Here is a 13,630-nt window from a genome sequence, read left to right as displayed (position 1 = left end):
AACACTAAAACAAATCAAGCTTCTTTACTAGACCTTTTATCTTCTAATTGATATAATTTTCATTGTTACAAATAAAACATTGGTTGTGTTAGGAATTGAATTATGCTAAAGTAAAACAACCCTAATAAGGCATTTGTGCCCGGTGAGGGACAATGAAGGAAAGGGTCAAATATAGCTTAAAATAATACCTTTCCAAAAACATTGGTTTTCCACCGAATTGTCAGCTACCTGAGACTTATCTTCCTCACCCCTTACATAAAAGCTGCAATCCTACTGTAAGTGAATAAAAATGCTTGTCAACACACTTTCGTGAGCCACACCTGTAGGGAGGATGATTTTACCATCTGTCGTAAGATGAGGACTGCTCATACGACCAACGCTTCATACTATATATTTTAGATTTACTTAACCTCAGAAGCCAACATCTGCAGAGTGTATAGTTGAGGATTTTGCAGTTTTAAGTTCAGTTTCTAGTCGACAAGTTCAGACAGTCACGTGAACCAATTAGAAAAGAGAAGAAAACACATTTTTGGTTAGAAAGTGGATGCTTGAAGGGTATTCAGAGGTGCATTGATTGATTGCATCTTACAGTGACCGTTCAGCATCTTACAACTCCAGGAACTTTGCAGTTTCACTGTCTTGAAGTTTAATAGCATGTGTTCCCAATGGCGCTGACATAGGACACTTAAACTCTTAACAAACCCATAAAAAATCGCTAGGAACAAACAAAACGCCAGTCAGAAATGCAAGATTGCAAGCTGTTGAGTACCATTCACAACTGAACACCAAACAAGTTTGATCCGAAGCGTGGCCGGTGTCGTGAACTCTCCTCAATCCTGGTGACGTCAGATGTAAACTCACTAAGTGTTGTCCCTACGGAGCGTATTCCACGAATGCGTGGTTCACACCTACGTGCCAGGGACACGGCATAACTTTTTGTGGGCACAGTCCTACTAAGTCGATTAGGGCCAGGTGAGTGAAATGAAATTTAATGAAAAGTCTTCTTTTTTGAGGCGGACTTACAGTTATTCTCTAGTAAGTGGATGAGTATAAGGAAGCGCTAACGTTTACTTTGTGTATAATACAGCGTTTTCAACCCATCTGCGAAGTGTCTTCTTGGGGTTTTGTGACTATACAGTATTAAAAGCATTACAAGTTTGTTTGACTAAGAATCGCTTAGTTAACTTTGAATGAATTATAATAGCACCTTTGGGGACATCAAATTTAGAAAGTAAATCATTCCCGGGTCCAGGTCGTACCAAGAGACCTATGGTAATATCTTATTCCCTATAAGGGGAATTCACTAAATAGGGGGGGTTTTTTAAAAAGCAGAACCCTTACCATACATTCCTGTGCCACTACACCACTGATGGTACAGTAGTAGAGCTTCAATCATCCAATTGGTTATCCAGCCTTTCATGTTATCCATTCGAGAATGATTGAGTGTCAAGAAATATTGTGTTTTTTCTGTATTGTAAAACTAAACATCGTAGCTGGTGCGTTAAGAAAGCCCCTTTCACCACCCATGCCTATATTTGGTAGATACATACCAGGCTTTGGGCAACTGAGTGTACTTTCCAATAGTTTCAGCGTTTTGCATACTACACAGTTCATCAAATCCTGATACTATACTACTACTGCTCACAATCAATCAATCAATCAATCAATCTTTATTTGCCATAAGGATACATTTGCATATCATTGACAAAGTCTATTTGCAGTTTTCAAACCAAGTCTTAACATAAACAACAAAATACTCTTACATGCCAAATATTACAATTAACATTCAACTCCATTCACATTCTTAACTGAAATTAAAACCAAACTAAAGGACAATTTCTCCCAGTTTAAAATAATCACATGATAGTTATATGGGGGCATGTAGCTGAGTTGATGAGTATCTAGTTATAGTTCGAGCAATTGTGATTTTACTTTGTTTTTAAATATTTGTTATGATAGCTTCCAAACGGAAAATTTGTTGGTTTCAATGAAAAACAAACTTAAGAGACTCAAATAAGTTAAATAATAGAGACACTCATTAATTTAATGAGTTTTTACATGTTTACAATGTTTGTGTTTTGTTACTTTCTGTGTTACCCGATCTTTTTTTGTCCCATCCTAGGACGCTAGGCCCTAACTGGAAAAGATTTTACTCATAACTTTAGGCTAGTCCTAGAGGGTTGTGGCATTCATAGATAAAATACGTTTGTATTTGGCGAGATTTGAACCCGGAACTTCGGGGCCAAAGCCCCGCCCTTTACAACTAGACAAACCTTGCGGCAACTAGTTTTTAGTTGGATAATCTAGACTGTACTGTGTGAATGTTATTTCACCAAATGCTGTTATGCTTAATTTAGGGGTAAAAGTTGACAAAAACAATACATATTTATTGATTACCGTTAAATTAAAACAGGGGTAAAAACTAGGCAGTTCCTTACCAAATCATAAGTGCTGAGATGTTTACAGTTAGTGAAGTGTCTATTTATCAGTTTGATTTATTGCATTTTTCTGAGGTAGACAATTATATTAAACAAATCCTTGAGAACATCTAATAATCTAATTTTGATAAGGATATATTATGTTGTCAATTCTCAATAATCAACATTAAAAACATTTATGTTTCAGGGTTACAAAGAAATAGCTGACTCACTTAACTACCAACATTTGCGCCAGATCCGAGGAGACAATTACTGTGCATTGCGCAGTGCTGTGTTCCAGACTCTAGCACAAGGTCTAGCAGTGCCAAATGGCGCCGGCGCCATGGCTCGTATCAGCCAGGCAAACAACACCGGGGCTCAATGGTATCAACAATGGAAGTTTAACGGCCTTCCGTATTCTGGCAACAACATTCTTCGCGGCATGGAAATTTGTTTGCAATCTCTGGATAATATTTCAGTAAGTACTATTTTTCACTAATTTAACACAATTGATGCTTTTAAAGCAAATTTTATTTTTTATGTTAATGTTTTTTCTGTGACTTTTGTTCTGTGTAATACAAGAGGTATGCTAAATATTTTGAATGTTTGAAAATGAAACTATGATTTATATAAAGTACAAACTCACATTAAAAAATATTTTTCAATGAACCTTAGAAGTCAGGAATATTTATAAACATAATTGCACAGTTTCAAGCCCCTTTATGGTTGTGATCATCCCATTTATTGATCTGAGACCCATGGATCCAAACCCTATAATTATCTCTCAGCTTCGTACCCAGATGTATGATTTTTTGTACCCAAGCCTTATTATGCAGCAGTAACTGCAGCACACAAGAGACAGGACACCCTGAGTCATGGAGTTAACCCCTATGCTTCTCTCTAGATGTGTATGATTTTTTTGTGTGCAGGCTTTACTACGCAGCAGTAACCGCAGCACACAGGAGAGAGAGGACACCCTGAGTCACCTGCTCAACACAGACCCCAACTTGGACCTGCACATCATGGAGGCAGTGAAGCTACATATGATGCTTGCTGCCCTCGACCTATATCAGGCTTCAACAAATGGTCAGTATACGGTAGTTCATATGCTAGCAGTAAAGTTCTAAATATTATCTCAAACTTGTGCAGTGATTGACCCAATATGTTGATGTATAACCACATGGGAGCAGGACTTGTTTTGGGCGCTACCATGCCAACTTCCATGGAGTAGTGAGCTGGTCTATTGGTAGAGCACAGGATTTCAGTCCCCAAGGTCCAGGGTTCAAAACCTGTCAATCACCAATTGATTTTATCTAATTGATAATGCTGCAACCCTTTAAGCCTAGTCTGAAATAATGTGAAAACGCTCCTGGACTAGAGCCTAACATCTTAGGAATTAAAATCCTTGTTTGTAGCTCTTGAGCTGTCGGACATAATGTAAGACTAAATTACTTACGTAATCCCGTCACAACTGAACAAAATCTATCAATTTAGGACATGTTTCGGTGTTAAAACACCGTCATCAGGTTCATGTACTTATAGAGTTGATCAGTTGTTAACAGAAGACAGTACGGCATGAATAAAATTACCATAAAATGCAAAAAAAAACATTTAAAACAGGCCTGTTCTTACAAAATTTGACCGACAGCACTGGTAGCAAAGGACAGACTCCTAGGATTTGAAGGTGAGACATAACGAATTTAAAAACAAACATGCCAACTCTCGTTGCTCAATGTAAGGCTAACGTTTCAACAAGGGACCTTCTCACACCAGCAGCACATTGTGTAGATCCATAGGACGTGTAATACGTTGTTCGTTCGAGGTTCACAGTAGTCTACCGTCCCAGCTTTTTCCCTGCATTTGTCTGTACTCAGGACCTGTTAGAAACTGTACAGTGCTGCCTGTATATTTCTTGTACTTCACAAACACTGGACTGTAGTTGTAGTATAACTATAAACTACATGAAGGCTCTTATGTTTGGTAGGACATGATCCAAACAATTTATTTCACTTATCCTCACTCAGAGCATTGGTTATTCCCCCTTCAGCTATCAAGCAACCACAACGAATGTGTTGTGTTAGTTGTGCATGGATCCTTAATCATAAATTAATGTCTATTTGAAATGTCAAGTTACTTTTTTAAACAATTCCATAAAATGCCTCTAACAAAGGACAAGAGTACCAATCCAAAAACAAAAACTTGTGAAACCAAAAATTTTACGTGTCTTCAAGCACTTTTCCATGCTCAATAAAAGCTGCTAAAATATGTATCTATCAAAAGTATGCCCACTAATAATAATATATATTTAAAAAGTAGGTTTTTGTGTCCAATTTATATTACATTTATTAGGCTAGTTTTATTTTTACTTCATACAGTAGACTCCCTCTTATCCGGACACCTTTTAACCGGACATCGGTTTAACCGGACTACACTCGGTGGAAATTACATCTCTTTAACCGGACAATTTTTATCAGCACATCAGTTTAACTGGACTAGATCGGCAGGAAGTGGGCGGTACTGAAACGACTGTTCTCGTGAGAAAGATTTGAAACCATTTATCTAAACCAGTGTCTAAATACGTAATAAATAATCATTATTGGCTTATACAGTATGGATTTAAACGGTCTGTTTTAACGAGTTTTTGGGGACTGTTTAACTGGAAATCTCGGTCCTGAGGAGTCCGGATAAGAGGGAGTCTACTGTAATTGGTTTTGTGGACCTATCTGTATTAAAACTTCCCTTTGCTGATTGTTCATCACTATTTAGTAGGGTCTGATGTTATAGTTACTACCCTGTCTAATGTAATTTTGTTACCTTAAATACATTCATTAAATATATACCCGTTGTGTGTTTGTAGGTGAAGAAGTTCCTCTTTTCTCCATACTCATGTACGCTAGAGACACGTCTGAAGTTCCGCTGGATTTTATGAACAACCATCTCATTAAAGTTGGGGACTCTGGAGGCTTAGAACAGGTAAAGATCGTTGCTAACTTTCCATAAACCACTAGGCTCTACAACAGCCTCAGTGATAATTTACATAGTCATTGACCTATGTAATTTTTATTTCATCTAGTTAAAAGTTTATATTTTGCACTTCAATACTTAGAACAGTTATTGAAGTAGAGACGCAAGTTTTAACAGGATGAGATGAATACAAGGTTTCCATGTGGCAACTGTTGTCAGGCTAGCATATTGCGGAGAACTTCCTGTTATTCCTGTAATGAGCTCCCTATTCTATAAAAGATTATTTTTGGTACTATACGGAGGCCACATATTTTGCAGATCGCTGCGGCAGTTTTGTTAGGTTGGGTTATCATAAATATGTTTGTAGGACTTTCCTTGTTTCGTTATGAATCGAAAGATACCAGATGAGTCATACTTTCTATTGATAACCCAACCTAACATAACCGCTGCAGTGCGCTGTATAAGGGTGCCCTCCTTATAATACCAAAGTACCGGTTTTTTAAGTTGCCGATAAAATTAAGACATACTATCTGTTGAATTGTAGTACTCTTATTATTTATAGTTTAGTTTTATTTGTATTCTTAGTAAACTTTGTGAGGCTATCATACAGATTCTCTAAAATAAAGATGATACTTCTTAAATTCAATACAGTTCTTTGGGTTTGTTAACAGTAACAGTAACCACTAGCGCACATCTGTTTTGTTACAGTATTTACTTAAAAAACATATTTACAGTAAAAAAGATTTTTGCTGCAAGAACTTTCCGTTTCAATCTTAACTTGACTCTTTAACAATTGATTGAATGATAACATTAGTGCTTATCAGTTGTCTGTAGATTTGCAGTTTTATTTTACAAAACCTTAGTTATATTGTAGTTGAGTATTACTTAGCTAAAACGTCTGTAATGCTTTTTTGAAATCACATATTATACTATGTTACTGTATTTGTAATACTGTAATTGAACTTTTTCTCTTTTTGTGCTAGGATGTTCATTCAGTAAGTATTTAGCTAAATGTGCTTGAGCAGCATGCTGCCAGTTATTTCTCAGGTTTTCAGGCTTTATTCCAAAATTTATTGTGAATTAAACCATTTGTCCCTTTGATGCAAACTATCTTATATCAGTATCTTATAGCAGTTGTCTTTAAGCATCTTGGGAGCATATATCCCTGGTTTTTCTTCATACTAAAAAAACAGGCTTTAATTATTTGTGCTTGGATTTTATTGGTTAAAATTGTATATACCAAATAAAGAGTGAAACTTGATCAAGAATTTTAGGATACTGCACATATTTTTTTAAGCTATTTTTCTTTTGCTCCTTGAAAGTAAAATATCTTTTAAAACGATATTTTATACAACCCTAACCCATAACTCACTCCGTACCAATTATTTAATAATTTTCATTTTAATTTTTACATGGTGCTTGGCTGAATATAGAGTAGTAAATAGCATGCAGTATGTGAGAAGTGAGAATCAGATGAGATTATGTTAGTTAGCCTAAGTTATATCAGTGTAACAAAAGCACGGCTGGTGTAGTCCTTGGACCATGAGGTAACTTATAAATATCTGACTTAATAAAAAGAGTACTTCTAGAACTATTCTTATGAAAAGTGGGATTAGAGATGCAAATTCAATATACATTTCAATCTGGTGTTAGACTCACTGCAGTTGTCTTGATTTTTCCGATCTTTGGTCATCCGACCTTCTTTGAACGATCAAGTACCTTAAAACAGCGAGTTATTTTGTGTAGTATGATTGGACACTTGCACTCTCTAGTGGTACAGCCCAGGGCCGGGGATAGTAGCTAGTAAGGGCTAGACCACTCCGCCGGTGTACCTGCATCCTGCTCGATTCACCCTGTGACGTCACGTGGTTGTCAGCCGTGCCTGTACTGTAGTATGATGGCAATGCTCGGCAGCGCAAGCGCCCTGTTTCGAATTAAAATTCCCGCTAAATTTGAAGACCTATTTTATTAACCTCTGGCATTCTTAAAGGAAATTAAATTGTCTATGGAATGGTGTAACTTGTTCATACGAATATTGTTATTTACTATTTGTTATTGAAGATCAAAGTACGAAGAGTTGTACTAGACTTTGAACATGTGGTTACTTTCATTATGTTTTTGAAAAGAATATGAAATATTTAACCAAATAAACAATTTATTTGTGTTCCCTAATGGTTTCTCGAAAAAAAAAAAACATATATTTGGTTTTTTCTATAGTAATATTGCTATTCAAAATTATATTCAAGTTTATTTAATTAAAAAAATTTCAAGACGAGCTTACTAAAATTAGGTTAAAATAAAAAAAATTATTTGGGTGGCGATATAAATATTTAATTAGAATTTCCTATCATGTTCTCAAACATTTTTAAATGTAAATCAACACTTTTTTAAATTTAAAACTCAAGCAGTTTTAAAACTAATGATTGTTCTGTGACACTTTTGATTGTTTCAAACATATTTGCTTATCGAAAAACCTCAAGTAATTAATATATAACAAATTATAGGCCTACAGTCACTGAAAATCATAAAATAATTTATTTTTGTAAAAAAAAAATACAACCGACTACAAACGCTCTAAAAAGAATTAAATAAATTCAATTTAGTAAACTTTTGTATTAGAGCTGCAAGATATTCTTAGGTTTTATGCTAGCTAAAACTTTATTTTTTCGTCTAGCTAATTTCAGTTGCAGTTTTAAGATTACTACTTCAGTTTGTAGTTTTTCATTTATTTCTGTTTTACTTTTACAGTCTTTGCAATTGATCAAATCGGGTATTCTATCGCGATTCATCTTTGTGCCAGTGACACATTCTCCGGGTTTTTACAAACAATAATTTCATAGGAAACAGATAAAAATCATAAACAAACTATCAGCCAGTCACATATTATTTGACTTTAGAACACTTCTAACCACAGCTAACATTAAAACTGAACTACATACTTAGCGCATTGAATGCAAAGAAACAAGGGGTTCATTGCAGAAGCGCAGGGCGAGGCAACCACGTGACGTCACGCGGCCACCGACCCCCCCACTACCTGGCGCGGCGGCTTCTGCCAAACATCAAAAGAGTGGTCTAGCCCTTACTAGCTGCTATCCCCGGCCCTGGTACAGCCTCCTTAGCCCTCTCTGACTGTAATGAGAAAATACACGTCAAGCTTCATATACCTGCAATTGACTGTACTTTCTTACTGTGTCTCACTGCTTCCACATTGCTTGTCAACCCCTCAAACCATATGTCTTTACCCTGCAAGTCTCAGTAGTTCTGTTAACAGTGTCCACTTAGCTCTTGAGTGGACGTATATCACTTTATCTTACATTCTGTTGTTGCTTTAGTGGTGCTTTTTCTTTTTCAGTTACTTATTACATTTATGACTTAGAAGTGATTTTAAAACGGTAATTTGTTATAATGGCTTAAAAAGGTTAGTGGTTTCATTGGAAGACACAAACTTAGGGCCTTTGAATGGGTTTGATTACAAAGAAATTGTTTCAATGATGTTTTTACATGTTTACAATGGTTACTATTATTTTACCTATCTTACGATATTTTGGCTTATCCTACCATAAGTCAGTCAGTTTAGGTGGGATGATCAAGACTGAATTGTACAAAATTATTTCAATACACATTGTGTATAGTCAAAATTCAATATTTCTGGAAGAGTTTGGCCAGAATACATTTAAATATTCATGAATTCTAATACATTTATATTGATTCATGACATACCTGCAGTGTGTCCTTGCTATGTTTACGAAACTTGTTGATGAGGTCCAAATATTAAATAAAAATTCAATTGAAAGTGTTTTGATTTTTAAATAAAACATAAAGTGTTTTACAAGGGCGTTTATTTTTTATTAAAAACAAAATGTTTTTAATTTCTAAGGCGATTTACATCTGGCACTTACCTAGATATTGTGTTTGGCGATGAATTTTGTATTATAATGTACAGAAAATCTTCCTAAATGGAAACTAATTTCCATGCAAAGGAGGTTAGTGCTGGGATAATGTAAATACATAGTTTAATATTAAAATAGTTTTTATGATCAATTTTGGTGTGGAGTCAGAACTAGGAAATGTGTACACACATTTTGATACTAACTATATGTCTGGTAAATTAATGGTTTGTAAAAAGGAAATATAGATAAATTGCAATTTTCGTTTTAACTTATATGTTACTTAAATTACATAAACTTTTTTTCATGAATTTATATTGTTCTCATAATTTTGCTTGTATTAAAAATTTTGATTTTGTATCCTTGAAGAAATATTTAATCCAAGCTTACCATAATTCAAGCCTCCATGTATCATGCATGTTTGTAGAACTTGTTCAATTATTTGCTGTGACCTCTTGTGACAAACATGAATACTTGATTAAATAGGGTGAAAGCTATACTTAAATGTGTATAAGTATATTATTATTGCAGATTGAAAATATACTATGTATTTAACAGTGATGTGTTGATATTATTTCAATGTTGATAGAAGAACTGGTTTCTGACTGATTCAGAATTGATTCTCAGTTAACTGTTAGTATATGAGTTTTACCTAACCAATTTCTATTAATTCCTTAAAGGTTATTTGCAAACGTGGACTTTTCTTACAAAATATTGTAAACATTTTGGCTACACAAAATGGTCTCACTTTGTAAATTTATAAGTGTATTGGTGATTTGTGATTCATTTCAACCCCGAAACCAAGTCAAATTAAGAACTTCATAATAATCATTAGGGTCCTAAACAATAGATAATTTTGTTTGGAAATGTTATAGTTCTTAATTATAAATGAAATCAACGTATTACTTTCCAGGGTGTTCAGCTAAATGGGAAAATCGGGAAAACCAGGTATCATGTTGTATAGGATCGGGTAATTTAGATTTTTTAGTATTACCAGTAGTCTATGGCCAAATGCTCACTCTTTTAATGTCACGTCACTCATTGGTTATCTTTTCAAGTCACCCCCCCCCCCTGCAGAAAGAATTATTACATGCCAACAGAGAGATGATTACGATGTCACCGTGATCAAAACTGTAGGTTACGTATGTTGTAGTGATTTATCTAATGTATGGTGGTTTCTAGTTTGAGTTAGTCACATTATTTAAGTAAGTAGACAAAAGAAGTAACTCGGGTCGCATGGACGGATTTACCTAGACCTAATTAATGTAAATTCTCGGCACCGGTACTTTTCCCGAGATTAGAGGAGGAGTAGGGAGGTGGTACCAACACATCACTAATATGTCATAAATACAATTATCTGATTGTTCAGACAAATCATGTATCTGTGTGTTTTGTGACCAGAAAAGTCATGCACCTGTGTGTTTTGTGATCAGACAAGTCGTGTATCTGTGTGTTTTGTGATCAGACAAGTCATATCTGTGCGTTTTGTGATCAGACAAGTCATGTATCTGTGTGTTTTGTGATCAGACAAGTCATGTATCTGTGTGTTTTGTGACAAGAAAAGTCATGCACCTGTGTGTTTTGTGATCAGACAAGTCGTGTATCTGTGTGTTTTGTGATCAGACAAGTCATATCTGTGCGTTTTGTGATCAGACAAGTCATGTATCTGTGTGTTTTGTGATCAGACAAGTCTTGTATATGTGTGTTTTGTGACCAGACAAGTCATATCTGTGCGTTTTGTGATCAGACAAGTCATTTATCTGTGTGTTTTGTGATCAGACAAGTCTTGTATATGTGTGTTTTGTGACCAGACAAGTCATATCTGTGCGTTTTGTGATCAGACAAGTAATTTATCTGTGTGTTTTGTGATCAGACAAGTCGTGTATCTGTGTGTTTTGTGACCAGACAAGTCTTGCATCTGTGTGTTTTGTATTTAGACAAGTCATATCTGTGTGTTTTGTGGTCAGACAAGTCATATATCTGTGTGTTTTGCAGGTGGAGATGTTTCTTCTCGGCTATACACTAGGGGTGACTCTCAAGGTGGTGCGCCCCTCGGCCCACGGGACACAGCAGTTTGTCTGCTACTACCCAGACGACCATGTCTCCACCTGGCCCCAAGTCACCCTAGTGGCAGAAGACGACCGCCACTACAACATCTTATGCTTATAACCACAGTAAATAACTGCCTCTAGTTCTTAATAGTACGCTGAAATCGTATATTGTTGTAATTCCAAATCCATTAAGATAATCCCTCGGTGGATTGTTAACCTCTACTTAAATTAACTGTCACCAATATCTCAAAATGCTATGATTAGTTTATTTTTGTAAACACAAACAGGTTTTCTGTATCTTCTAAACCTAAACCAGGCTGTAGTATTATAACTTTGGTTGAATCTTATCTGGTTTGAAAGCGAGTATTACGTTTACGTTTAGTATGAAATAGATTTCTATTGCAAGCGTTAAATATGTTTTAAACATTAGTTTGGCCTTTAGCTATTGTTTATGTGATTTGAAAGTTTTTTTTTATATTCTTATGATCATCAGGTAGGTAATAATTTATAGCTTTGTTCCTATCTATTCCAAAGTATTTACATAATGTACAACCAATGCACGCATAATGTACTGTACATAATGTCCTACAACTTCCCTAAAAAAGTTGTACACCAAAACAGGTAGTCGTTGTTTTTACTATTTCTTCATTATTTTTTATGATAACTGTATGTTAATTCTAAACATGACATTTAAAATATGTACCTAATTCCATTGCTTTGCTCAGTAACCTGTGAGTCGGTGTGAAAAGATTGGTTAGGATGAAGTATATTTTTGCGAAGTGTTTGAGACACAGTAGTGAGTTTCTAAGAAACTGGAACCAAGGTTTGAAATATTGATAGTAATATTTTTGATATGGTCAAAGAGGTGCTTTTATTTTTCTCTGCAATGCTTTTCAGGCAACAAATTTTGGATACTATAAATATATTTTTGAATCACAGTACAGTATATCATAAGGAAAAAAAATAGCTTGTATGTAAGAATTAGAATTTGGTCGTTGCTATATCTGATACAAATTACACCAAATAATTACTTGTTTGATATTATGGTATTTAAAGTGATATTTTTTTTATGCAAATGATTTTGTGTGGATTAGATTATTATATAGCACTAATTTATATTGTATTTTGATCTGTGCAGAAAGGATTGATTCTTTTGTAGAATTTTTTTATAATCATAGAAGTATTGAACTGTAAAATAACAATTTAGTATGTTAATTATTTATTTAATGTGTTTTTTTATGAGTCATTGTTTGGAATAATAGGACATTAGACTAGCCATGTATACGTGTATTCAAGCTAGAACATAGTTTAAGTGTTAAATAAACATCTAGTCATTGCCTGTGTAAAATTTAATCTTAGGTGTGGTAAAAAATTGTGTATAAATGGAAAATAGTTTACCAGTTGCCGTATTGTCTGAATTCACAATTATTTTGTTTAAATAAACATTTTCTCTCTACAAATCTCAATATAAACATCAGGTACTTACGTTTTTTATGGTAATCTCTATCAAAGCTTTTACTGATATGTTAAGATGTATAATGAACAATGTATTATATGAATATGTATTATATACTGTAATTATTTCTAGTCCTAAATTAAGTTATCATTGTTATAGTCAATGTAGCTAAATCAATCCTGGCAAACTAAGCCAGACATGACGTAACTTTAGCAATAATAGTACCTCGTTTTTTATATTTTTACTATATTATTTTTTTGAATTTTTATGGCCTTTTATTTATGAATGTTATCAGTGATTTCAACTATATAACTCAACATAGTTTAAGAGTTGGGTTTGAAAGTTTATAACTTTGTTGATGGATTTATCATAAATATACATTTTGATTTTACTAATATAAAAATGGCCTTTTTTGCACAATAAGGTTTTCACTCATCCAGCATATTATACAGGGTGATTGATATAAGTGTGCCAGCCGTTTTATTCGAAAACTATAAGAGATATCAAAAAAAGTTAAATGGTAGTGCCTTGGATTTTTTATTTAAAAAATTGTTGTCAAGTCAAAAAAATTATTTTAGCCGCCATTTTTCCAATATGGCCGCCAACTTTGATTTTTCTTACGGAACACCCTGTATTTTATGATGTATTCTGGTAGAAAAAGTCATTTTAAGACGATTTTATTCTAGTGATTTTTTTCATTAACCTAACCGTTTCAAAGATAATAATGGTTAAAGTTTTGAAATTTCTGCATGAGAAAGAGTTTCGACAAAGGCCTAAGCAAGCATGCCAGCTGTTTTGTTCGAAAACCATTCAAAATTTCACAACTTAAACCATTATTATCTTTGAAACGGTTAG

At 34.3% G+C, this 13,630-nt stretch overlaps 1 protein-coding gene across 2 annotated transcripts in view; it reads left to right on the top strand.

The window, feature by feature from the left end:
- LOC128998734 (uncharacterized) overlaps positions 1 to 13,218 on the top strand; it is a 41,328-nt gene extending 28,110 nt beyond the window's left edge. Inside the window, exons 11-15 of one of the 2 annotated variants that reach the window (XM_054425059.1) lie at positions 2,626 to 2,895; positions 3,347 to 3,503; positions 5,275 to 5,390; positions 6,365 to 6,376; positions 11,264 to 13,218. In XM_054425059.1, the coding sequence (XP_054281034.1) occupies positions 2,626 to 2,895; positions 3,347 to 3,503; positions 5,275 to 5,390; positions 6,365 to 6,376; positions 11,264 to 11,437 (729 nt within the window). In that variant the 3' untranslated portion in view covers positions 11,438 to 13,218. The remainder of the gene's footprint in view (positions 1 to 2,625; positions 2,896 to 3,346; positions 3,504 to 5,274; positions 5,391 to 6,364; positions 6,377 to 11,263) is intronic. The other variant, XM_054425060.1, reaches the window with a different exon arrangement.
- Positions 13,219 to 13,630: the final 412 nt, after the last annotated feature.

The sequence above is a fragment of the Macrosteles quadrilineatus genome, unplaced genomic scaffold (genome assembly GCF_028750875.1).
Source record: "Macrosteles quadrilineatus isolate MER2022 unplaced genomic scaffold, UCM_ALF_1.0 Scaffold_7__1_contigs__length_78375512, whole genome shotgun sequence".
NCBI lineage: Eukaryota > Metazoa > Arthropoda > Insecta > Hemiptera > Cicadellidae > Macrosteles > Macrosteles quadrilineatus.
This window is presented reverse-complemented; position numbering and strand designations above follow the sequence as displayed.